The 27273-nt window shown below is 37.3% G+C and overlaps 1 protein-coding gene across 4 annotated transcripts in view; it reads left to right on the forward strand.

The window, feature by feature from the left end:
- The window catches only part of OSBPL1A (oxysterol binding protein like 1A), a 227702-nt gene that overhangs the window by 10842 nt on the left and 189587 nt on the right, over positions 1-27273 (forward strand). For all 4 annotated transcript variants that reach the window (XR_005362553.1, XM_038543635.1, XM_038543637.1 and 1 more), the window contains exons 2-4: positions 9594-9716; positions 17528-17613; positions 18512-18586. Coding sequence is in view for 3 of the 4 variants with exons in the window: in XM_038543635.1 (XP_038399563.1) it covers positions 9596-9716; positions 17528-17613; positions 18512-18586 (282 nt within the window). In the remaining variant the exon portion in view is untranslated. The remainder of the gene's footprint in view (positions 1-9593; positions 9717-17527; positions 17614-18511; positions 18587-27273) is intronic.

The following is a 27273-nucleotide window of genomic DNA, read 5'->3' on the forward strand; positions in this document are numbered from 1 at the left end:
TTCATATATGGCCTCTATTTATGTTAAGATGTGTTCCGTCTAAACCTACTTTGCTGAGAATTTTTATGAAGAACGGATGCCATACTTTGTCAAATTATTTTTCTGCATATAGTGAAAGGATAGAAACCATATGATCATTTCCCTTGTTGATGTATCACATTGATTTGTGAATGTTGAACCACCCTTGCATCCCAGGCATAAATCCCACTCGATTATGGTGTATGATTTAACATATTGTTAGATTTGGTTTGCTAATATTTCATTGAGAATTTTTGCATCTATGTTCATCAGAGATAATTGACCTGTAGTTCTCTTTTTTTTGTAGTGTCTTTACCTGGTTTTGGTATTAGGGTAATGCTGGCCTTATGGAATGAATTTGAAAGCTTTCCTTGTTTTACTTTTTGAAATAGTTTGAGAAGAATAGGCATTATTATCTCTTGAAATGTTTGGTAGAATTCATCTGTAAAGCCATCTGGTCCTGGACTTTTTTTTTTTTTTTTTTGGTAGTTTTTTTGATTACTGATGTAATTTCATTGTTGATAACCTGTTCAGATTTTCTATTTCTTGATTCAGTTTTGGGAGGTTATGTGTTTCTAGGAATTTATCCATTTCTTTCCGATCTTTGGCACTAATTTTTCATAATAATCTCTTACAACCCTTTGTATTTTCTATGGTGTTGATTATTCCTCCTCTTTCATTTCTGTTTTTATATGAGTTCTCTATGAGTCTGGGTAAAGGTTTATCAATTTGTTGATCTTTTAAAAGAACTAGCTCCTGGTTTCACTGACATTTTTGCTGTTATTTTTAATATTCAAATCTCTGTGCAGCTTTATATTTTAGTACACTTTTTGGTTTTGTTTCACAATATAATTTTGTTCTCTAAAGATTAGGTTTTATTTAACTTTTTCTCTGAAATTTTTTTCAAGTTGTTTTTTTCCCCTCTTGGGCTCTGGACTTTTTGATATTTTAGAGGTTTCATTCAGATGTCTTGTCACCCTTAGCTACTGGTTTTTAAGAGTGAGGAACTAGAAAGCTCATTGGAAATTGAGAAAGTAGGGGAGCCTTGTTCACTCCCAACTTTACTGTAAGATTCATCTGATTTAGTTTATTGGGAGCTGCTGGTGTCTTCTTGGAATATGTTATCCCTTAGGTATTGTAACCAGCTTATCTCCACCCCCTGGCTGGAGCCCTGGGTTTTTAGCATTAGGAATGCTGATGAAGGAAGAGGGGTGGGAGTCATAGTGTTCACTGTGCATAGGCTGCTTTTTTTTTTTTTTTTGGCTGCTACTTTTTAAAATGATCCTTTAACTGTCTTCCATCCTCCCGTCTGTAGAGCATTTCTTCTAGCCTTCCTAGAAGATTCATTTAACTAGTTCCCTATTGATGGACATGGACTTCTTAATACCCTTTTAAGCATTGTAAATAATGCAATCCTTATGAACATGCTTATAAAATAATCTTATGTCAGTATTTCTGTAGGATAGATTCCTCAAAGGAGAGTTGCTCTGGGAAAATAAATGGTATATGTGTATTTAAAAATTTTTTTTGAATTGTGAAATATGTGTAAGATAAAATTTACCATCTTGAAAATGTTTTGTACACTTCAGTGGTGGTAAATACATTAATAATGTGTCCTACCATTACCACTATCCAACTTTAAAATTTTCTTATAAAACTGAAACTCTATACCCAATAAATAATTAGCCATTCTCCTCGTCAAGTCCCTGGCAACCACCATTCCACTTTCCTTCTCTGATTTTGACTGCCTGTGCTCTAAGTACCTCATGGAAGTGGAATTGTACAGTATTTGTCTTTTTGTGACTGGCTTATTTCACTTAAGATCATGTCTTCATAGTTAATCCATATTGTAGCATATTGCAGAAATTTCTCCCCCCGCCCCTTTTTTTTTTAAAGCTTTTATTTATTTATTCATGAGAGACACAGAGAGAGAGAGAGAGAGAGAGAGAGAGAGGGCCAGAGACACAGGCAGAGGGAGAAGCAGGCTCCATGCAGGGAGCCTGACATGGGACTCTATCCCGGGGCTCCAGGATCACGTCCTGGGCTGAAGGTGACGCTAAACCACTGGGCCACCGGGGCTGCCCTTCTTCCTTTTTAAACATTGAAAAATATTCCATTGTATGTATATACCATATTGTGATTAACTATTCATCTGCTGGTGGATACTTGTGTTGCTTCCATGTTTTAGATACTGTGAATAATGAAGTACAAATACCGTGAACATTGATGTACAAATACCTCTTTAAGACCTACCTTTCAGTGCCTTTGGGTATATACCCAAAAGTAGAATTGCCAGATCATAGGGTTATTTTATTTTATTTAATTTTTAATTTTTTAAAAGATTTATTTTTTCATGAGAGACACAGAGGGCTGCCCAGGTAATTTTATTTTTAATTGTTTAAGAAATCGCTAATTTGTTTTACACAGTGGCAGTACCATTTTACATTCCTGCCAACAGTGCACAGGATTCTAATTTTTCTGCCTCCTTGACAGTCTTTGTTTTCTGTGATTTTGTTTTTCATTGTACCCTTCTTAATGGATGTGAGGTGGCATCTCGTAGTTTTTTTTTTTTTGTATATTTTTTTTATTGGAGTTCGATTTGCCAACATATAGTATAACACCCAAGTGCCCCCTCAGTGCCAGTCATCCAGTCACCCCATCCCCCTGCCCACCTCCCCTTCCACTACCCCTTGTTCATTTTCCAGAGTTAGGAGTCTCTTATGTTCTGTCACCCTCTCATTGTAGTTTTGATTTGGATTTTCCTAATCAGTGATGTGAAACATCTTTTCATGTCCTTATTGGCCATTTGCAGATTTTTTTTAAAAGATTTTATTTATTTGAAAGACAGCACAAGTCGGGGAAGGGAGAGGGAGAAGCAGACTCCCCTCTGAGTGGGGAGTCCAACATAGGGCTCTATTACAGGACCTTGATGATGACTTGAGCTGAAGTCAGACACTTAACCAGCTGACCCACCCAGGTGCACCCTTGCCATTTGCGTATTTTCTTTGGAGAAATGTCTATTCGAGTACTTTATTTTTGAATTGTGTTTTGAGTTTTAGAAATTCTGTGTATTTTGGATATTAATCCCTTATCAGATGTGATTTGGAAATATTTTTCTCATTTTGTGACTTGCCTTTTAACTCTGATAGTGTCTTTTGATGCACTGAATTTTAAAATTTTCATGGTGTCCACTTCATCTATTTTCTATTTTTCTTGTTACCCATGCCCTTGTTGTTCTGTCCAAGAAATCATTACCAAAATCGCTGTTATGAAGCTTTTGCCCTATGTTTTCTTTTTATTGTTTTATATCTTATATTTAGATCTTTGATCCAATTTGAGTTAGTTTTTGAATATGACATTAGGTAAAGGCTCAACCGAATTCTTTCCCACATGTATTTTCAGTTTCCCCAGCACCATTTGTTGATAAGACTGTACTTTTCTCATTGAATCATTTTGGCACTCTTCTTAAAAAAAAAAAAAAATCATTTAACCATATTTCTGGCTTCCCTATTCTACTCCATTGTTCAAAATGTCTATCTTTATCCCAGTACCACAGTATTTGATTATGGTAGCTTTATTACATGTTTTGAAATGAGGAAATAGGAGTTATCCAGCACTGCTCTCCTTCTCCAAAATTGTTTTGGCTATTTAGAGTTACTTGAAATTTCACATGAATTTTAGGATGGGTTTTTCAGTTTCTGCAAAAAACATTACTAGGATTTTGTTAGGCATTGATTGAATGTCTAGATTTCTTTGCATAGGATTGATATTTTAATAAGTTTTCCAATTCATAAATATGGGATGTGTTTCCATTTATAAAGATTTTTTAAAAAGTTTATTCATGAGAGAGACAGAGGGAGGGAGAGGCAGAGACATAGGCAGAGGGAGAAGCAGGTTCTATGCGGGGAGCCCCATGTGGGACTGGATCTTGGGACTTTGGCATCATGCCCTGAGCTGAAGGCAGATGCTCAACTGCTGAGCCAACCCAGGTGTCCCTGTGTTTCTGTTTATGTATGTCTTTCATTTTTCTCAGCAATATTTTGTTGTGTTTACTGAAGTATTTGATTTTTTTTTTTTTGGTGAATTCTTAGGTATTTCATTCTTTTTTGATATTATAAATCAAATTATTTTTGTAATTTCCTTTTCAGATTATTTATTGGTGTATAGAAATGCAACTGATTTTGTATCCTGAGAATCTTGTATCTTCACACTTTCCTAAATTTATTTCTAAGAGCTGTTTTTATTATGGGGTTTTCTGTAATTATCCTCAGCAAACAGATCATTTTACTACTTTTCCAATTTGGATGCTTTTTATTTCTTGTCTAAATTATCTGACTAGAATGCCCAGTATTATGTTGACTAAAACTGGTGAAAGTGGGCATCATTTCCTTGTTCTGATTTTAGAGGAAATTCTTTCACCTTTGAGTATGATGTTTGCTGTGGGTTTTTCATATATGGCTTTTATTATGTTAAAATAGATTTTTATTTCTAGTTCTTTGAGTTGTTTTTTTTAAAATCATGAAAGGTGTTGAATTTTGTCAAATGTGTTTTCTGCATCAATTGAGGGGATTATGTGTTTGTTTTTTTTTTCTTCTTTTTTTTTTTTTTTTTTTTATAAGATTTTTTTTTTAATTTTTATTTATTTATGATAGTCACAGAGAGACAGAGAGAGAGAGGCAGAGACATAGGCAGAGGGAGAGGGAGAAGCAGGCTCCATGCACCGGGAGCCTGATGTGGGATTCGATCCCGGTTCTCCAGGATCGCGCCCTGGGCCAAAGGCAGGCGCCAAACCGCTGCGCCACCCAGGGATCCCCTGTTTTTTTTTTCTTCTTATTCTGTTAATGCAGTGTATTACATTGATCAGAGTTCATATGTTGAACAATCCTTGCATTTCAGGGATAAATCCCACTTAGTCGTGGTGTATATTCCTTTTAATATTGCTGTGGAATTCAGTTTGCTAGCATTTCACTGAGAATTTTTCCATCAGTGTTCATAAGGGATAGCAGTCTGTAGTTTTCTTGTAGTGTTTTTGTCTCCCTTTGGTATTAGTGTAATGGTGGCTTCTTGGATAAATTACAAAGTGTTTTTTACTCTTGAAGTTTTTGGAAAAATTTGAATAAGATTAGTATCATGCTCCAGTGAAGCAGTCAAGTTCAGGGAGATCTTCTTTGAGAAATTTTTGATTACTGATTCAGTCTTTTTACTGGTTATGTATCTATTCAGGTTTTCCATTTCTTCATGATTTGGTTTTGGTAGGTTTTGTGTTTCTAGGAATATGTCCATTTCATCTAGGTTATTCAGTTTGTTGGTGTATAATTATTCACAGTACTCTTATGCTTTTTATTTCTGTAGGATTGGCAATAATGTCCCAATTATTTCTGATTTTAGTAATTTGATTTTTCTCTTTTTTTCTTTAGTCCAGCTAAAGGTTTGTCAATTTTGTTGATGATTCTGAAGAGCCAACTTTTGGTTTCATTAATTCCCCCCCTTTCTATTCTCTATTTTGTTGCTTTCTGTTCTAATCTTTATTTCTAATATCTTTGGGTCTAATTTTTTTTTTCTAGTTTCTTAATTTGCAAAGTTAAGTGGTTGTTTTGAGGTCTTGTTTTTCAACGTAAGCATTTTTGGCTATACGTTTCCCCTCTTAGTTGTGTCCCATGCGTTGGTACATTGTATTTTCATTTTCCTTCACATCTAAATATTGTCTAGTTTCCTTTGTGATTTATTTTTTAATCTGTTGGCATTAAAATATGTTTAGTTTCCACCATGTTGTGAATTGTCCACTTTCCTTCAGTAATTCCCAACATCATCTCTGTTGAGACTTAATCTCTAGCATAACATATGGTCTATTCTGGAAAATGTTTCATACTCACTTGAGAGAAATGTATATGCTGTTGTCAGAATGTTTTGTATATTTCTGCTTGATCTAGTTGGTTTATTGTGTTAGGTCCTCTGTTTCCTTCTGTCTTTATTTTTTTTTCCTTCTGTCTTTAAAGATATTTAAGTTCTGTCAGCTTTTGTTTCTTATATTTTGATCTGTCATTGGGTGTTTGCAATTGATTGCTTATTGCTGTAGTAAATCTTCTATTAAAATATTTTTTTGTCCCTTGTACCTTTGATTTTGAATTTATTGTATCTGACATTAGTATAGTCACTCCTCTCTTGATTACTGTTTGCAAGGATTATCTTTTTCCATCCTTTAACATTCAATCGATTTCTGTCTTTGGATCTAAAGTGAATCTCCTGTAGACAGCATATGATTGGATCATGTGTTTTTATCCATTCTGCCCATGTCTCTCTTGATTGGAGAGTTTAATCCATTTACATTTAAAATAATTACTGATAAGGAGGAACTTCTGTCGTTTTGCTATTTTCTGTTGCCTTATAGCTTTTTTTGTCCCTCATTTACTACATTATTACCTTTTGTATTTAGCTGATTCATTTTGTACTGAATTATTTAAATTATTTTCTTTAAATTTGAGAGTTATTTGGGGGGGTGATCATGGGGATTACATTTAATGTTCTAAAGTTATAGCACTAATTTGAATGTATATTAGCTTAACTTAAAACACATACAAAAACCTTGCTCCTTTATGCTGTTCCCACCCCTTTTGGTTACTGATGTTACAAAAATACATTTTTATACACCGTATTCCCAAAACATAAACTAATGCATTAGTCTCTTAAATTACATAGAAAACAAGATTTGGAGTTATAAACTAAAATTCTAATAATACTAGCTTTTGAAACAGCATTTTTTCTTTGTGCTACTCATAAGTCATGTAGAAAATAAAAAGTACAGCTATAAAGCATTATTATAATAACACTAGCTGGGGGAATCCCTGGGTGGCTCAGTGGTTTAGCACCTGCCTTCGGCCCAGGGTGTGATGCTGGAATCCCAGGATCGAGTCCTGTATCGGGCTTCCTGCATGGAGGCTGCTTCTCCCTCTGCCTGTATCTCTGCCTCTCTCTGTGTCTCTCATGATAAATAAATAAAAATAAAATCTTTAAAAAAAATAACACTAGTTGTTATTTGAACATGTATTTACCTTTATCAAGATGTTTATTTCTTTATGTGGCTATGGGTTACTGTCTAGTGTGCTTTTATTTTACTTTGCAGGATTCTATTGAGCATTACTTGAAAGGCAGGTCTAGTGGTAATGAAGTCCCCCACCTTTTTGTTTTTCTGGGAAGGTCTTAATTTTCCTCTCACTTTTGAAAAGTAGTTTTTTTGTTAAATATTGATTCATGGCTGACAGTTTTCTTTTTGTACTTTGAATATATTTGCTGACTGCCCTCTGTCCTCCAAAACTTCTGATGAGAAATCTGCTGTCATCTTACCCTTGTATGTGATGATTCAGCTTCTCTCATGCTGCTGTCAAGATTGTCTCTCTTGAAAATTAGATTATATAGTGTATATCTCTTTGAGTTCCCCTTACTTGGAATTCATTGACTTTCTCAGATGTTTGTGTTCATGTCTTTTATCAAATTTGGGAAGCATTTAGCTATTATTTCTCCAAGTATTCTACCCCTTGTTCTCCCTGTACTGGGACTTTCATGATACATGTAGATGTGTGTGTTGGTGTCCTACAGGTCCCTTAAGCCCTGTTCAGATCTCAGTCTTTTTTTCTTTCTGTTTGTTTCTCAGACTCCGTGGTCTACATTGCCCTATCTTTCAAGGTCACTGAGTTTTCTGCCTGCTAAAATCTGCCTTTGAATCCCTCAAGTGAATTTTTCATTTGTTATTATACTTTTCAGGTCAAGAATTTCTTTGTTTCCTAAGTCGATTTTCTCTTTGTGTTTTCCTCTCATTTATACATTTTCTTGACTCTCTCCATCTCCTTAGATCTTCATATGTCTTTTTGACATCTGTGTCTAGTATATTTGCCATCAAATCTTCTTCAGGGACAGTTTCTATTGATGAGTTTTTCCCTTTGAATGGGCCCTACTTTCCCGTTTCTTTGTATGCCTTGTAACTTTCTTCATTGTTGAAAATTGGACTTTGAATCTAATAATGTAGTAACCCTTGATAGCAAATTCTCCTCTATCCCCTGAGGTTTTCTAATTTGTCATTGTGGTTTGAGATTGTTGTGGGCTGTTTTCTGTGCTGAGGATTAGGTTAGCCCGAACTGTAAATTCAAGGTCTTCTCATGTCTTTTCTGAGCCTTTCGGTGATCATGAGGAGTCATGTTCTAATTCACTTCATACATGCAGTTGTTTTTTGATGTGCTGGTCTTTAGTGTCTGGCTTTTAAAAGAGTAGAAACAAAAATGAAGGGATAAACAAGAGTGCTGGCCCTTTAAGTCCCCTGCAAGCTTAGCCCACTGGAGGGGATTGCAGCAGTGAGAGATGGTGCAACAGCAGTGACTGCTGGCTTCTGTCTGCATCTCTGTGATCAGAAGTAGCAGTGATCTGAGCCCAGATCTCCAATATTTGGAGTGCAGGGGTCTTTGTGTTCACTCTGGCTCTTACAGGCTGTTTCAGGAACACACGTAAAGAGAGATGGATAGCTGCTGGCTTGCTAAGAGTTGACACTGGCATAAATTAACTACAGTTTACCTTCTAATCTTGGCGGTGGTAACCCTTGAGAAGATCCTAGGGTTCCAGAATAGTTGCGTTGGGCATATTCTGCCAGTTGCAGCTACTGTCTAGGTAGGGGAACAGGTTCCTGTGTTTCATACTCTGCCAGCTTAGTAGAATCCTCCCCAGGTGTATGCATATTTTGAAATGTACTCGATACTGACAAATTGGAGCCTCTCCCCCTGTGACATAGGAAAGATTGTATGGATTTATATTCATATTAGCAGTTTATTGCAGTGCATATTTTCTGTCCAGGACAGCATTGGGCATGTTTAACCTTTTTTTTTTTTTTTTTTTAAATTGAGGTATTGTTGACATGTAATGTCACATTAGTTTCAGATATATAATCTTTTTACTTCTGCTAATGTTGTAGTCAGAAAAAATTGATTTGCATTTATTAGAAGGAAATTTATATTCTGTGACTTGTGCTTGATATCATTATGACAAATGCTTTAAATTGGTTACAGTCCTCTATATTTGGTTTGAGGCTTGGAAAAATAGGAGAGAAAACAAAGGAATTGTAAATATGGCCACTCCTAGATCTTTACCTGTAATTTAGTTTTTTTTTTCCCCCCCCAGGATATTTTGCACAGTTTTTGAATGTGTTAATTTATATTTCAGCCTTATGATATCTTTATAGTAATGACCATGTTTTAACTTTGTCTAGTTATTGTAATAACTATTTACAAAAAATCATGTATCTATAAAGGATTCTGTCATACAGTGTTAACAACAGTTCATGAGGTTATTTTGCAGATGAAGAAACTGAGGATTTTGAGAGATTAAGAAATTTGCCCAAACGTCTAGTACATTTTTTCAGTAATAATAAAAAGGGGAAAGGAATCTTAAGGTCACGTTCTGGCCTTGCAGCTGATTTGTTTAGTCATTTCATTAGCTGCAAAATGAAGATGATTTTTTTCCCTTTCTGTATTAGCAAATAGTGTCTAAATGCTAATTATGTTAATAGATAATAGCAATATTATTTTTAAACCTAGAAATGAACACTGAAGCAGAACAGCAGCTTCTCCATCATGCCAGAAACGGCAACGCTGAAGAAGTTAGACAGTTATTAGAAACTATGGAAAGGAATGAAGTAATTGCTGACATTAATTGCAAAGGTAAGCTTTGAGTGGATTTTTTAGCTTTCTTTGTGAGTATGCATGGTTCTGTCATTTATTTAGCACAATATTTTGATCTTGCTAGAAATACCCATCTCTGTCTAGAAAGAATCTTCATAAGAGTCAGTAAAAGGTCTCCCTAAATCAGGGAAATTGAAATCTAGTCTTAACATTTAGTGTCTGTGACAATTTTAGCAGCTACGAGAGTGATCCTGAGCCTACAAGATGCATGCTATGATAGGATATGGTAGTTAAAGCAGCAGGTTTGAATGTTGACTATACGCCCAGGGTCCTGTGAAGTACCTTATAGGTGGTGGTAGGTAGTATCTCTGACCTCACTGAGATTAGTGTTGTAGATTAATAGATCAGACTAGTCTATACTATACAGTATATACCAGAATATGGAATTCCAGTGTGTCATGAAATCCCATGGGCGAAGTATGAAACTGGAACTAGAAGAATTTGCTTCTTGGAGGAAATAATTCTAAGGTGATCTATGAAGAGTGTATAGGGCTTAATCAAGTGAAAATAGAAAAATGTTCAAAGGAGATACAGCATGTGTCAAAGTCCAAGGTGAGAGGCAGCCTAGGTGGCAAGGGCCTGGAGGCAGGAGGGGTTGAGGGATAAGGTTGGGTAGGTAAGTAGCAGCTAAATATTAACGCACTCTGTGTAGCAGGTTGTACATATTACACTCATGTGTGCAGAGAAATAGAATTTATCTTCTAAAATGGCTCTGATATTTCAACATGCACGTTTTCCTTCTTGGAGTATGGAGAACTAAATGTTAGTCCTCAAGCTCAATTGCTTTTTGATAAACGATTGGTCTTCCAGAGCCTCTCAACTCTTCTTGCCCCATCTCCCCTTAGGTGGCATTTAAATGTAAAGATGAGCCTTGTGTGTATCTATAGCCTTTGGTTCCTCAGTGACCCTTTTCTTCCTAGTGCTCTTTAAGTATATGTAGCTGAACTTGGGGACAAAGTCAAACTGGTGTCTCTGTTTGTCATACAAGTGGTGCTTCTTGGCTGTTACTTTGTGGCCACTTTGCAGGTGGGGGCTAGTGGCTGCTAGGCAATCTTTTCCTATCACCCGGATGCCACTTGCCTGTTCTTGGTGTTCCTACAGTTTATCTCCCTCTCTGGGCTCATGGCACCATGTCTCTGCATTTATGTCTCTCTCTCTCTCTCTCCCCCAGGCCTCTGTCCCAGATGCATATTTTATTCTGCTGTGTCACATTTTTCTCCTATCCTAAAGCGACAAACCTTCTGGCTTACCCACAGTGGGGAAGGAGTATTATCTTTGCAGCAGGGAGGAAATGATAATCTGAGTTTTCCAGAAAGCATGAGTTGGTTTTTGGTATGCTAAAGGAATTCTAAAAATCCTCTTGGTCCTTCAACAAAGACCAGTTCTTTTGGTTTTTTAAATTATTTATTTATTTATGATAGTCACACAAAGAGAGAGAGAGGCAGAGACATAGGCAGAGGGAGAAGCAGGCTCCATGCACCGGGAGCCTGATGTGGGATTTGATCCCGGGTCTCCAGGATCGTGCCCTGGGCCAAAGGCAGGCACCAAACCGCTGCGCCACCCAGGGATCCCAGCAAAGACCAGTTCTTAATCTTTATCTGGGGATGCTATTTTGAAGGCTAAAATTATTCCCGGCATTTGAAAATCCTAATAACCCTTTATTATCTACCCTTCCCACCCTCACCTGTGGTTATTTTGGGTTAACTGGTGGGAATCACCTTCTTGGAAATGTAAAATTGAAACAAATGTGAATGCTTTTTCAGAATTTTATTGTTATACCTGGCAGTCAGACTTTGTCTTAGGGCAGTTTAAAGGATTTACATAAAGGAATGACACCAGATGATGTGCAGTTCACCAGAAGAAGTGAATAGGGAAAGGTGGGACTGGATGTGAGCAGTGTTTCCTCATGAGGATCACCTGTGCCAGGCATTTCTAGGATTTCTTTTCTACTGATTTGTTTTTCCAAACCCTGAGAAATTGAGAAAATGGTGAAATGTACTATAATTCCTTAAAAATTAAAGCTTAACAATCAACATAGAGACATTATTTGTTGGAAGGAATTACTGCTGTCAAGTTGAAAGTAAGAGAAGGAAGCACTGACCTGCAGTTGAAGGTAAAGGCCAGTATTTGTAGGATCAGGGTACAAAGAAGGATCTAATCTGTTTTGCAGGTAGTTGTTGCTATAAGTGTGTGTTCTTGGTCCTGTTTTTTTGCAAATATTAATGTTTAGTTTTGTGCCTTTTCTTCCTTTTTTGACCTTGGGTTTCCCGTTGAGGCACCTGCCATCTTGGGCTTGTCTGGTTTGATCCAGCTTCTATGGAGTACTGCCAGGACAGGACTCTGACTTTCCTGGTTGCTGGCCTACCAATATCCTGTTAGAATTACCTACTTGCTCTGATAATTTTTTTTTTTTTTAAGATTTTATTTATTTATTCATGAGAGACACACAGAGAGAGGCAGAGACACAGGCAGAGGGAGAGGCAGGCTCCATGCAGGGAGCAGCCTGACTGGGACTTGATACCGGGTCCCCAGGATCACACCCTGGGCCGAAGGTGGCGCTAAACCGCTGAGCCACTGGGGCTGCCCTCTCTGATAATCTGCTAAGAAATACGTTTTGGAAGCAAAATTGTAACCCAGGTCCAAAAGTGCAATAGCACATGGCTCTGGGGGTCCCAAACAGACCAGGTTCAAGCACTCACCACTGACAAAATCCAAAGATGGAGAGGTGAGTGGTGGTGAAACAAGCAGGGAATTTATTTCAATGAGGCCAACACCAGAAGACAGTGGGCTAGTGTTTTCAAAGTGCTGAAAGCACTTCTAGATTTATATAAGGAAAATGTAGAACAAAGGTTGGTGAGTAGGTACAGCTGGGCAATAAAGAGTAAAGGGCAGTTGAATCATTGTCTTGGGATCCATCATGTGTTGTCAATATTAGGACAGTCCCTCTTTTTGAGGGGCTAGCTTGGTTCCCATTACAGGATGCTTTGCCTGCCAGGTCTTTTGCCTGAGTTAAAAAGTACAGACTGAGGTCAAAATAGAGGTAGTTAAGGCTACAACAGTGTCTTCTTTCGAAATAAGAACTTATGCTGGCCGTGTCTACATATGATTCTGTGGTGGTGTCCTGTCACCTTGTTGGAAATTCTCGATGTGAAGCTACTTAAATGTTATCCATAATATCTGCTGGTGTTTCCCAGTGTTACAACATTCTTTGTAGGGTACAGTTCTTTGTAAATATTCCTCAATTTGACATTTCTTATTTGTTGAACAAAATTTTTGGATATCCATGGTAAGTAGTAAAGAGTATAAAGAATGAAGTATTTTAACATAGGATTTTGGGAATTCCCATTTCTTGGTCCAGAATCTTACTTGGAAATCCTAGATGTGAGGAGACCAGTTCAGAATCTGATACAGTAACTTAGAGGAGACCATCATGGGTTAGCTGGGAGTAGAAGCAATGGGAATGGCAACAAGTAGGTATAATAAGCAGTTAGGAAGTAGAATCAATAGGACTAACTGAATGTGGGGGTTAAAAAGGAGAGAAGTGGCAAGAGTTTTGCTTATTTTTGACTTGAGAACGAAGGGAATAATGGCAGTTTGTTGAGGGGAAAAAAAAAGGGGGAGAAGAACTAGCTTTAGTGAGTATGTACAGTTGACCCTTGAACAACACAGGGTGAAGAAGCACCAACTTTTCTGCAGAGTAAAAAAAAAAAAAAAAAAAAAAAAATCCGCATATAACTTTTGACTCCCCCAAAACGTAACTGTTAATAGCCTACTGTTGACTAGAAGCTTTACTGATAATAATCAATGAACATATATTGTATGTTATATATGTTATATATTGTATCCTTATAATAAAGTAAGCTAGAGAAAAGAAAATGTTAAGAAAATCCTAAGAAAAATACATTTAAAATGTTTATCGACTAACGTCTGTATGTAAGTGGACCCATACAGTTCAAAACTCATGTTGTTCAGGGGTCAACAGTGTACATATAAAATGACTGGTGAGCTCAGCTTTGCTCTTTTTGAGCACAAGCTATTTTGTGTCATCCAAATGGAGGTGTCTAGTAAGCAGCTGCAAAGGGGAATGTGGATTTTGAAGTCAGTAGTACATGAACAGTGAAAGCAGTGGAAAAAGGCCAGGAGAGATACATTATTGGAGATACCAGTAATGAAGGACTAATCGGACAGTGGAACTTCCAAAGATCCTGAGAGAAGTGCTGGAACAGGGAGAGGTGCAGGGCTGTGGCAGCCTGGAAGGCATGTGAGCTGTGTTGTCCAATGCTTTCCAGTGCTGTGGCAGCTGGAAAGTGCCCCTGGGATTTGGTGACAGTGTTGGCAGATTTAAACTTGAGGACCATTTGAATGACATGGTGGGAGATGAACCTTTTCTGCTCTGGGTGGTAGGAGGCTAACGGGAATGGAAGGGGATGGAAAGGGGAAGTGCAGGCAGAGCGGGAGGGGAGAGTGAAGACAGTAGCTGCAAGGAGAACAGGATCCGAGAGGGCTTTCGTTGCTCTTGGTTATAGTGAAGAGGAAGGGGTGGACGATAAAGGAGAAGAGTACCTGAAAAGCAGAAAGGGATGGAATCCAGGATATAGGATCTGGATTGGTCTTAGATAAGTCAGGAAAGAAGGATGGAAGAATGCCTATTGGTAGCAGTGAGATAGTAGATTTGGCTCTAGGAAGCCCAGGGAGTTCCATGAAAGCTTTTCTTCTCATTGTGAAGCTAAGAGACTGAGGCCCTTTGTGAAGGGGAGGTGTGTGGATAAGAGGCTTAAAGAGAATAGGGAGGACTTTTAAGTGCATGTTGCAGAATGTAGGAGAGACACCTGAATAGGGTATTATAAGGATTGCCAAGCAGAGTCTAGAGTCTAGCTGAAGTATAAGATCCTGAGTTTAAGGTGCCATGAATCTACAGGGTTCTGTTATTTTTCTTCTACCACTGTTCAGCCACCTGGGAATAGTTACAGAAAAATCAAGCTAACATACTTACCAGGCTTCGAGGTTTTTGTAGGCTACTGTGACAGTTATGGAGGGGATTGGCAAGGAAGTTGAAGTGAAGGATCAAGATGATGGATTTATTGAAGGAAGTAAAGGTGAAGGTGTTTACATATATGAGAACTGGTTAAAGAATGAAGGGCTGATTCAATTGCATAAGTCTGGAAGGATACCTATGTGAACAAGCCAGAAAGAGGGCAGTTGGTGAGCTCAGAGATGATGACATCTAGGCTCTGGCTATGGGACTGGGTGTGTCACATCAAGCAGAGGCCAAGTTTGCAGGAAATGAGGGAAGCTGAGAAACTGAGAGACCAGGATACTAAATAAGTAGTAGACACCCCTAAGACAGTGGCACGGTTTGCATGGGGAGAAAGACTGTTGCCTAGAGTTACTTGGTGAGGGGTGAACCGGTGGGATACTGCTGGATGGCGGCAGAGAAGGTGTTTGAGACTTAATGGCAGAAGTCTCAAAAGAGGTTTGCAATGTGAGTGGAGTCCTTGACTAGAGATAGCATTGGGTTTTGATGCGGTGGCTCATTTGGCTTCTGTTGTGTGAGGATCAGTGGATGTGTGGGAATTGTCTGGGGAAGCTCCACCTGAGGGATACAGGAGAGTCCTTGTCCTCAGAAAGAGCTAGGTTTCAGTTGAGAACAGAAAGTAAGAGAAACATTCCATGAAATAGACTGTGGCTCTAGAATTTATTGACTCTAGATTATAGGTTCTAGAGGGCACATGTCTTAGAGGAAACAATTGTGGGAATTTGGGTAAGTGGCAAACAATCACAAGACACTATTGGTGGTATCAGTCCCTTGGGGAGCTGTCAGAAGCTTGTTCTGGGTGCATTGAGGCTGGTTGGTGTCTGGGTTTCTGTTGGCTCAAAATCTAAAATCCAGGAAGTGAGGGCAGCCATTAAACCCTAGTCCCTCCCAAGGAGTGCCCCTTGGGGGGCAGCATGCCCCTAGGCTCTGGTAGACCCTCCAGGGTGCTGGGCTTTAGAATTCAATAGGCTGTATGCTCTTATGCCTGATTTGGAATTTTGATAACCTTCTGGAGGTCTCCCAGCTCTAAGCTATAGTACCCTATTATTTTTTTTTCTTTCTGAATTGATTTGTATAGTACGTTTTCATCACACACAATTACTCTATACCTCTCCTCAGCAAGGATCCAACATTTCATTGCTCTTAACTTTGGTTCTTGTTGTTTAGTTGGACTCTACCGCTCTCGTAACCCATATCCTCATTATTTGAGATTTTTATCTGAAGTCAGGACTCCATTTTCTGTCTCTATCTGCAGAGCTAACAACTTTCCAAATGCTGCAGAAGGGATTCTTTATCAATTCCATCTTTCTGTCCACTCTTATAACATGGTACAGGTTTTCTTGTCTTTTTCTTTCTTTTGTTTTTTTTTTTTTTTTTTTTTTTTTTTTTTTTTGCTTTAATATATTTATGCATATAAACAGAAAACAGTAAAAAGTTCTCAGGAACCCTCTCCTCACACACCATGAATAATAATGTTGGTGAACAGTGAACAGAAAGAGAAATTGACGCAGAAAATTATTGCTGTTATCACAAGTCATTGTATTCCACAGTACCTTTTAAAACAGTTTGTATTTATCTTGTATTAATATTTGTTAATTCCAAGCCTCATCGGGTTTTAATTTTATAAGGTAAAGGATATATCCTTAACTAGGAAACTAAGAAAGATACATAGCTCTCTGGTCATTTTGCCTGCATTCAAAACACCAGGTTGTATACATCCATTTGTTCACCAAACATTCATAAAATGAACACTAACTTTTGACTAGTCATGTTTAACTTCTCTGGGTATACCCTACTGCCTGGATTATGACATGTAAAATTTTTTAAATTTTTATTTAAATTAACATATAATGTATTACTGGTTTCAGAAGTAGAGATCAGTGATTCATCAGCCTAGTATAATAACCAGTGCTCATTCCATCCATTGCCCTCCACATACATACAAACACACCCCACATCATCTTTATCCATTCATCTGATACACATCTGGGCTCTTTCTGTAGTTTGGCTCTTATGGACATCCCTGCTATAAACACTGGAGTGCAGGTGCCCTTTCAGATCATTAAATTTGTATCTTTCGGATAAATACCTACTAGTGTAATTGCTAGGTCATAGGTTAGCTCTATTTTCAACTTTTTGAGGAACCTCCTTACTGATTTCCAGACTGCACCAGGTATGGCACAGGTTTTCAAAAGGAGATGTTTTTCATGAAATACTGTGCTGAGAGGACCAGGTCTTTGCTAGATGATGGCAAGATTTTTAAAGATTCAAAACCTTGGAGTCAATTAGAGATCATTTACTTTGAATATGACCCCCCATGGTGTCTCTTTCTACCTTTTTAAGAATGAGGATATAGGGGATTCCTGGGTAGCTCAGTGGTTTAGCGCCTGCCTTTGGCCCAGGGCACTATCCTGGAGTCCCAGGATCGAGTCCCACGTCGGGCTCCTGGCATGGAGCCTGCCTCTCCCTCTGCCTGTGTTTCTGCCTCTCTCTATCATAAATAAATAAAAATCTTAAAAAAAAAAAAATGAGGACATTGAGTTAAGAGAGTGACACCAGAATCTGGGGCTTATGTATTCTAATCATTATACTTGTTACATTTCTTACTGTGTCCTGTCTCTTGCCTATCATTCATCAGCAGTGCAATGTGAAGGGAAGATTGGCCAGTGAATGGGAATACCTTGCTAAAGAGAAATTTTTATTATAAAATTACCTGAATAGCAAGTAAAAATGCCTTATCTTTTTCCATTTTTAGGAAGAAGTAAGTCTAACTTGGGCTGGACACCTCTTCATCTGGCATGTTATTTTGGACATAAACAAGTGGTTCAGGATCTGTTAAAGGTACATTTATGGCTTAAGTTTTTAAATGAATAAAAGAAATATTACTGCTATGGAAATTATGAAAGTCTTAGAAAAGCCAACTAACCATAGTAGATTACTTAACACTAACACACTTAATTATTCTTTGCTAAAAAGTAGGTTAGCCTGATGACTGGTTAAAATTCTATTTTTTTTAGTCATTTGATTTTTCTATTGACTTTTTAAAATTGCAAAAGTGAATGTGTGAGTTAATGTGAAGATAATAGTTTTTAATATAACAGTTAAAAAAATAACCTAAGCACATCCTAAATGATTAAAAAAAAGATGCAGAATCTCTTAATGAGCACCGTATGATTTAAGATCTCACATTTTTTCAATTCTGTGATAATGTTTCACTTTGATATTTCTGAAATTGCCTTAAAATTGGGCAGTACATTTAAGTAGTGGCTTTTTTTTTTTTACTGAAAACTTACTAAATTGGTGGAGAAAATATGGTATTTTGTTCAGAATATTCTTTTTTCAATATGAGGGTTTCTAAAGTAGAGTGAAGGTCTGTAGATTTTTAAAGGAAAGCAGCTTTTTACTCTTCTACCTATTATGAAGTAGACTTTTATCTCTCTAGTAGCTTTACTGTTTTACTGTGAATTGAATTGAATTTTAGCATTGACAACCAATGAATATTAACATCATTTTACTTTTGAAATATTTAATATATTTTTTAGGTGCCTGACTGGCTCATTTGGTAGGGTACACAACTCTTAATCTCAGGGTTTTAAGTTCAAGCCCCATGTTGGGTGTTGAGATTACTTAAAAATAAAATATATATTTTTTAAAGAAATAATATATTTTTAGAGAATTATTTTCACCTTTATGTATTTCTTGACATGTGGAAGATGTCTAAAGTTTTCATGTTTGTCAGGCTGGTGCAGAAGTGAATGTATTGAATGACATGGGAGACACGCCGCTTCATCGAGCTGCCTTTACGGGACGAAAGGTGAAAACATTCCACATTTGGTGTTTGGGTGGAATATTTGGGAGAGCAGTCACATGTTTTTTTAAGACTCTATGAATAGGAACTGGGCGAAGCCACAACAAATACATAAACCAGCACTTTGGGTCAAAAGGCCACAAGCTCTTGGAATGAACGTGAGGTCAGGTATTTCCACTCTGGAATCCTGACAGGAGCTCTTTCAGTCCCTGCTCCTGTCCTCTAGGGATGGGGAACTCCTGATAGTTCTTTTTTTTTTTTTTTTTTTTTTAAACTGCTTCATTGAGGTAGAATTTTATGTTGCATAAAACTCACCTACTGTAAGCGCACATTTTGGTGATTCTTAGTACATTTACATAGCTGTGCAGCCAGCTCAGAACGTTTTCTCATGCCTCTTTATGTTTATTCCCTTCTGTTCTCCCCTGCCTCAGGCTGTCACTGATTGGTTTTCTATTTCAAGGATATCTGTCCTTTCTAGAAATGTCTTGTAATTGAAATCCTACAAACTTTTGTGTTTGGCTTCTTTAATTTAGCATGATACTGTTGAAGTTTATTCATGCCATAGAATCCATGTATCTGTGATTTCTTCTTTTTTATGACTGAATAACTTTCCATCTTATGGCTATATCACATTTTTTAATCCTTTCACTGTTCACTGGAAGGACTCTTTTCCCATTGTGTTGTCTTGGCACCCTTGTTGAAATGAATTGACCGTAAATTTCTAGACTTTCTGTTGTCTTCCTTTAATCTGAATCTATTGTTACATCAGTACTACATTGCTTTTATTACAGTAACTTTATAATTAAGTTTTGATATTGGGTGGTCTGAGTTTTCCAGCTGTGATTTAAATTATTTCGACTATTGTTAGTCAAAATAGTCCAGGGGTGCCTGTGTGGCTCAGTCAAGGTAAGCATCCGACTCCTGGTTTTTGGCTTAGGTAGTGATCTCAGGGTCATGAGATCCAGTCCAGCACTGGGCTCTGCACTCAGTGCAGAGTCTGCTTGAGCTTCTCTCTGCCTGCCCTGCCCAAAATAAATCTTTAAAAAAAACTGTATTTCCATATAAATTTTAGGATCATTTTAATTTCTACAAAAACACCTGTTGGCATTTTGATTGAGGTTGTGTTGTCTAGGGTCTATGGATCCATTTGGGAAGAATGGCCACTTTAACAATATTGAGTCATCCAATCCATAAATGGGAAATGCCTGTTCCTTTGTTTAGATCTTTAATTTCTATTGGCAGTGTTTGGTAGTTTTCAGTGTACAGATCTTATACTCCTGTTAAATTTATTTCCAGGCATTGTATTCTTTTTGATGCTATTTTGAATGGAATTTTTCTTTTAATTTCCTTTTCTGATTTCTTCTTGCAACTGTATAGATAGATAAGTTGATTTTGTTGTTAATCTATATATTGTGTCCCTGTTGTTGATCTGTATCCTTTATCCTTGCTGAATTTGTTCATTAGTTCTAGTAGGCTTTTGTAAATTTCATAGGATTTTCTCTACACTGGATCCTATCATCTACAAATAAACACAAATGTACTTCTTTTCCAGTCTGGATGCTTTCTTCTCTTATTTTACTAGATCTTAGTAAACTGTTGAATACATATGATGAAAGCAGAAATCCTTGTTTTTTGATCATAGGGGAATAGCATCTAGTTTTTTTACCAGTAAGTATGGTGTTTGTGGGTTTCTCTTAGATTCTCTTTATTAGGTTGAGGAAGTGTTACTCTATTTCTAGTTGGTTGAAAGTTTTTTTTTTCTCTAAGATTTTATTTATTTATTCATGAGAGACAGAGAGAGAGAGAGAGGCAGAGACACAGGCAGAGAGCCTGAAATGGGACTCGATCCTGGGTCTCCAGGATCATGCCCTGGGCTGAAGGTGGTGCTAAACCGCTGGGCCACCGGGCTGTCCTGGTTGAAAGTTTTTATCATGAATGAATGTCTAGTGCTTTTCCTGTCTTTTGAGATGAGCATGTGATTTTTTTCTTTAGTCTGTTAATATGGTATATTACATTAATTGATTTGGGGATTTTAAACATAGCTGTGTAAATCCCACTTGGTACTGGATAATGTCTTTACTGTGTTGCTGGATTCTCTTTGCTAACATTTTGCTAGGGCTTTCTTGGGTCTGTATTCATGAGAGATACTGCTTTATAGTCTTGTTTTCTTGATCTGTTTATTTGACTTTGGTAACAGGGTGATACTAACCTTATAGAATGAGTTGGAAAGTGTTCTTTTCTTCTGTTTTCTGAAATAGTTTGTAAAGGATTGGTGGTATTCTTTAAGTAGTTGATAGAATTCACCAGGTAAGCTATCTATGCTTGGACTCTCTAAGTGGGAAGATTGTAAATTACTAATAAGCCATCTATGGTTGGACTTTGTAAGTGGGAAGATTGTAAATTACTAATAAGCTATCTGTGCTTGGACTTTTCTGTGTGGGAAGATTTTAAATTACTGAAACAACTTAATTATTTTATGTAGGTCTGTTCTGATTTTCTGTTTCTTTGAGTCCACGGTGGTTATTTTATCTTTCTGGATTTTTTTTTTTTAATCTCACTTAAATTGTCTAATTTCTTGGCTTAAAGTTATTCAGGATGCTCTCCTGTGACTTTTCTGGCTATAGGGTTGGTAATGATAGTCCCTATTTCATTTGTTTTTGCTAATTGGTGTAATCTTTTTGTCTTGGTTAGTTTGGCTAAAGATTTATCAATTTTGTTGATCTTTTTCAAGAACTGACATTATTTTGATATTTTTTGTTCTGTTTATTTCATTTCTGTTCTTATTTCTCTTTTTTGGTTTTTAATTTCCTATTTTTTTTTTCCTTAAAGTGAAAGCTTATTGACTTGAGTTCTTTGTTCATTTCTAGTACACACATTTAAAGCTATAAATTTTCATTTTAGCTGTATACAATACATTTTTGACTTGTGTTTTTATTCTCATTTAAAATATTTTCTGACATTTTCGTCCCTTCTTCTTTGACCCAGAGGTTATTTAGAAGTATGTCTGCCACATATTTGGAGATTTCCCCCAAATTTCTTTCCATTATTGATTCCTAATTTTCCTTATGATCAGATAACATACTTTGAATTATTTATTGAAGAACATGAAATTCTTTTAAAATTTATTATGGGAGCACCTGGGTGGCTCTGTCAGTTAAGTATCTGACTCATGATTTCAGCTCAGGTCTTGATCTCAGGGTTGTGAGTTCAAGTTCCATGTTTGGCTCCATATTGGGCATGGAGCCTACTTAAAAAAATAATAAAATTTATTAGGAACTAGTGGTATAGCATTTGATCTGGGAGAATGTTTTTTGATTGCTTGAAAAGAATATATATTCTGTTTTGCGGGTGGAGCATTCTATAAATATCCATTGGCTTAGTTGATAGAGTTGTTCAAATCATTTATCCTTAACTGATTTTCTATTTGTTTTATGAAATATTGAGAGCGTTCTTTGAAGTATAACTATAATTCTGGAATTGTGTAGTTTCAATTCTGTCAGTTTTTGTTTCATGAATCTTGGAGCCCTATTAGGTCCATATCCATTTGTAATGGGGTTATATGGAATATATGGCAATATATCTTCCTCATGTATTGACCTTTTTTATCACTACAATGTTTTTGCCTTCAGTAATGTTTCTTGTCATAAAGTTTATTTTCTACCTGGTTAATATAGCTAGTCTAGCTGCCTTATGGTTACTGGTTACGTTTTATTTCAGGTGTACAACTCAGTGATTTGATAGGGTTATATGTTATGCTATATTCACCACAAGTGTAGCTATCATCTGTCTCATTACATCACTATTACAGTATCATTGACTATATTCCTTATGCTCTGCTTTTGTTTCATTGACTTACTCATTCTGTAACTGGAGGTATGTATCTTCCTCTCCTCTTCATCCATTTTACCCACTTCCCAAACCCCTTCCCCTCTGGCAGCCATCAGTTCTCTGCATTTATAGTTCTGATTCTGCTTTTTGTTTGTTCATTCTTTTTAGACTCCTTTTATGAGTGTGGTCATAGCATATTTGTCTTTTTCAGTCTGACTTCACTTAGCATAATACTCTTTAGGTCCACCCATGTTGTTTCAAATGGTACAGTTGCCTCCTTTTTATGGCTGTATAATATTCCTGTGTGTGTGTGTGATCTTCTTTATCCATTCTTCTTTTTTATATCCATTCTTCTATTGACGGACACTTAGGTTGGTTCCATGTCCTGACTATTGTAAAGAATGCTGCAGCAAACAGGGACACATTTTTCGAGTTAGTATTTTCATTTTCCCTGGGTAAATGCTCAATAGTGGAATTATTGGATCACATAGTATTCTTATTTTTAATTTTTTGAGAAACCTCCATACTGTTTTCCACAGTGGCTGTACCTATTTACATTCCTACCGTCAATGAGTGCATGGGGGTTGCCAACACTTGTTTCCTGTCTTTTTGATTTTAGCCAGTCTGACCAGTGTGAGGTGATATTTCATTGTGGTTTTGATTTGCATTTCTGTAATAAGTGAAGTTGAACATCTTTTCAGTGTCTGCAGACCACCTGTTCAGTTGTGTGTTTTTATCTAGTCTGACAGTTTCTGCCTTTTGATTTAGTGTTGGGTCTATTTACAATTTTAATAATTTTTGGTTTACATCTTTGATTTTGTATTTGTTTTCTCTGTCAGGTTTTTGTTCTTGTTCCTCCTTGACTGCCTTCTTTTCTGTTACAAAATATTATTAGTGTAAAATTTTAGTTCCTCTAGATATTAAACTTTCTGATCATGTTTATCACAGCAACTTCACACTCTTTATCTGCTAAATACAACATCTATGCCCACAGACAGTACATTTCTGTTATCTGCATTTCTCTTATTATGAGTTTCTTGTTTCTTTGCATGTCTCACAAGTTTTTATTGAAAACTGGATTTTTTAAAAAAGATTTTATTTGATAGAGAGTGCATGCACAAGCAGTGGGGGGAGGGTGGCAGGCAGAGGGAGAGAGAGAAGCAGGAAGCCTGATGCAGGGCTTGATCCCAAGACTCTGGGATCATGACCTGAGCCAAAGGCAGATGCTTAACTGACTGAGCCACCCAGGTACCCTGAAAACTGAACATTTTTTATAATGCATTTTAGCAACTCTGAATTCTGACTTGTCCACCTTCAGGTTATTTTTTTCCTTTTTTATTAATTTGTCTGATCTTCATCTGTGAAATCTGGAATATAAACCAGGCCTGCTGATAGCTCTTCTTTTTTTTTTAAAAAAAATTGTTTTAATGTTTTAACATGATTTCTGTTATGGACTGAATGTGTTCCCTTAAAATTCATATATTGTAATCCTGTCCCCCCAGTGTGATGCTATTAGGAGATAAAAAGTAGGTGAGGGATGGGAATAGCCTGTACCTTCAAGGCTAAAGATGCCTGATAAGCTCACCTGACATTCTAGTTCTATTGAATATGCCACTCAATTTGTTGTCTTTATTGAATACCCAGCACCGTGAAATGATTAATTTTGTTCAGTTTGAAGTCATTTTTTAAAGATTTTATTTTTATTTATTCATATGAGAGAGAGAGAGAGAGAGAGGCAGAGACACAGGCAGAGGGAGAAGCAGTCTCCATGCAAGGAGCCCAATGTGGGACTCAATCCTGGGACTCCAGGATCATGCCCTGGGCCAAAGGGGGGCGCTAAACCGCTGAGCCACCCAGGGATCCCCCAATTTTGTTCAGTTTTATACTCATTTTTCAAGATGACAGTTCTCTGAACTCTTCACACCACCATAGCCAAAAATTGCTTTACCTCTTTTTCTTGATTTTTTTCGATTATTTGAATGATCTCGTAAATGATCTATGATAGTTTTATTTGATTACTGTCCATAGTTTAATATGCCTTAAGATTATTTAAAATCCTATATTAAACTTTATATGCATTTGTCACAAGTCAATAATTTGATTATATCATTTCATACTTTTTATTATGAGTAGATTTAACTAATTTTTGTGTGAATTACCATGAATGAACCTTGTATGTGCTTAATAAGCATATTTGAATTAGTATATTTTATACCATTACAGTCTATATGCTCATGTGTTGATACTGGTGAACCATATATGCAGTCTTGCTAAAGCTGAGAAAAATGTACTTTTTACAATAAAAAATAAAAATAGTGGGTAAATTGCTATACTTTATGGGATTTTAAAAATGAGCTTCAGATAGTGTAATTTGCCTGATCCATACATGAACTACTTGCTCGTATCTTCACAGCCTGCACTACTCCATTTTTCTTCTGTGTAAGCAAATTCTTGGGGTTGACTTGGATCATGAGATGGCATTCTTGACAGTGCAGCTCAGATGCTGTCTCTCTAAATACGACTTTCTGCAGCTGGGAGAAAACTGCTTTTCCAGATTTCCTGAGCGTATTACATCACTTTCATCTTCTACCCTATAGTTATTGTGTATATCTCTTTACTACTAGATTGAATTCATTTTAGTTTCAAAGAATTAACACACATCAAGTTTTAGTATCTTTGATAAGCACAGCACAGGTCTTTCTGCCTATCTCCACATACCTACCTCAGATCGGCTCATTCATCTGTACTTGGTTCTTCACGTTATTTGCCCGTTTCTGCTGTATTCTTGAACTTCAAACAGGAGACTCTGCTATAAATTGGGCCTTAGTTTGATTTGAACATATTAGCATATATATCATATTATCTCTTGTGTTAGAAAATTTAGCTGAAGCTAAATGGGTACCTCACACAGGAAACTTGAAAAATTTATGTGCTTAATGTTTAAGCATGATTGAATTTTGCAGAAAGTTTAATTTTCTAATTGTGCTTATGAAAGGAACCCAATTATCTTGTTCTGATGTGATCCTTTACTATGAATATAATTTATAATTTAAAACATGTTATGGTAGTGAGATTCAGTGATTTAATAACTAGAATGAGTTGAAAAGGGATTTGGTTTGTTATTAAAGTATTTTACATTCGTGTCCTTCAGAATGTATAAAATCTCCCTGAATTTCATGAAGGACCTTCTGGCTCTTCTTGGTAATTACTGACCCCTAGTGTTATCTAATCAAAATGTACCATAATTCTCAGATGTACTCAGCATTTGTTCTTTGGTTTTTCAAATGCAGTTAGAGTGCTGAAGTTTTTATATTTTTTATGATAATTATAAAATAGGGATACAATTGGTACAGTAAATAATTGGATTGTTGTACTAACCTTTATGTTGATTGACTATTTTCCAACAGAGCTAAGAATACATTTAAAATGAATGCTTCCTCTGTTGTGTGTGTGTCAGGAATTGTGTGTCTGTCACCTGGCATATAGAAGATACATATAATCCTGAGGTTCCTATAAGCTTCTCTATCTTGTTCCCTAACTTACCATCTCTCATGCTTAGGCATTAAATGCCTACTCTGTATCAGGCACTGCACAAATGACCTGATAGGTCTTGTTTCATTTAAAAGGAAATGACAACAATGAAATGTAGGCACAAACATTTCCATTTCTTGTAGTTTGGGCTTCCCAGGAATCCAGCTGAGTTGGAGATTAGTGTGTAACAGGTTAATTGGAATACTATGGGATCACATGTGTGTTGGGGGTGGCGTAGCAGAACTGGGCAGAGGCTGAAGTCAAGCAGTGGTGCACTCACCAGGGTTGCCTCAGCCAGGTGAGGGGAGCTCTGCAAGAGAGGTGACCCATCAAAGCTGTCCCAGTTTGAAGTAAGAGAGCTCAGCACTTAGTGATGGTCAGTCAGTAGGTATTGGCTGCCGTAGGAAGGGACATGACCTTGTGCGAGGCAGCTCTTCTTAGCTGAGTGGATACCTGGAGTGACTAAAGGTAGTGGCTGCCTCCTGGGCACTCCTAGCATCTAGGGTATTAAGTCATCTATTTCTCAGGGTGAGGCTGGGTGTTGTAGCACAGCTTCGATCATAGCTCACCCTTTATTCTGCTCAGATTTGCTTCTTCATAAGCTTCCAGCCACAGCCCCTTCAGGGTTCCAGTGGGCCATTCCCAGCTAGGAGGAACTTAGGAGGAGGAAGGATAGTGAGACAGACTATAGCGTTGCTGCAATTGACCTTTGGGCCACAACTGAATCCTCTTCTCCCTTCTCTGCTGTCTCTTCTAGATATATCCTTCCCTTGACTAGCACATCTGGTCTTCGTGGCTTATCCAGTGCTGTGACTCAGGCCCTCATCACTGGAGATCTGAGCAGGTCATGCCCTTCCTAAGTGTGGAGTTGCCACACTTGTTCATTATTGTCAAAACTAGACCTGGGAGGGGCACCTGGGTGACTCAGTGGTTGAGTGTATACCTTTGGCTCAGGTCGTGATCCCAGGATCCTGGGATCAAGTCCCGCATCAGGCTCCCCACAGGGAGCCTGCTTCTCCCTCTGCTTGTATCTCTACCTCTCTGTCTCTCATGAATAAATAACTAAAATCTTAAGAAAAAAACTGGACCAGGGAATACCAAGAGCTACCTAAGTGTATCATCTGCATGCCAAACATACTCCTCCATTTCCCCATTGTATATAGTCCTCCTTTCTTATGTTCAAGTTCAGTTACCTCTGCTAAAATGATGACGACTCCTGCCTCTCCTTTGTTACAGGAGCTGAGTGTTCAGGCACCCTTTCTCATCTTCTGGCATGTGAATCAGAGCATTATACTCAGATGCCCCCAGAACCTGAAGAAGCCAATCAGGCATTG

Source organism: Canis lupus, chromosome 7 (genome assembly GCF_011100685.1).
Source record: "Canis lupus familiaris isolate Mischka breed German Shepherd chromosome 7, alternate assembly UU_Cfam_GSD_1.0, whole genome shotgun sequence".
In the NCBI taxonomy this organism is placed as follows: Eukaryota; Metazoa; Chordata; class Mammalia; order Carnivora; family Canidae; genus Canis; species Canis lupus.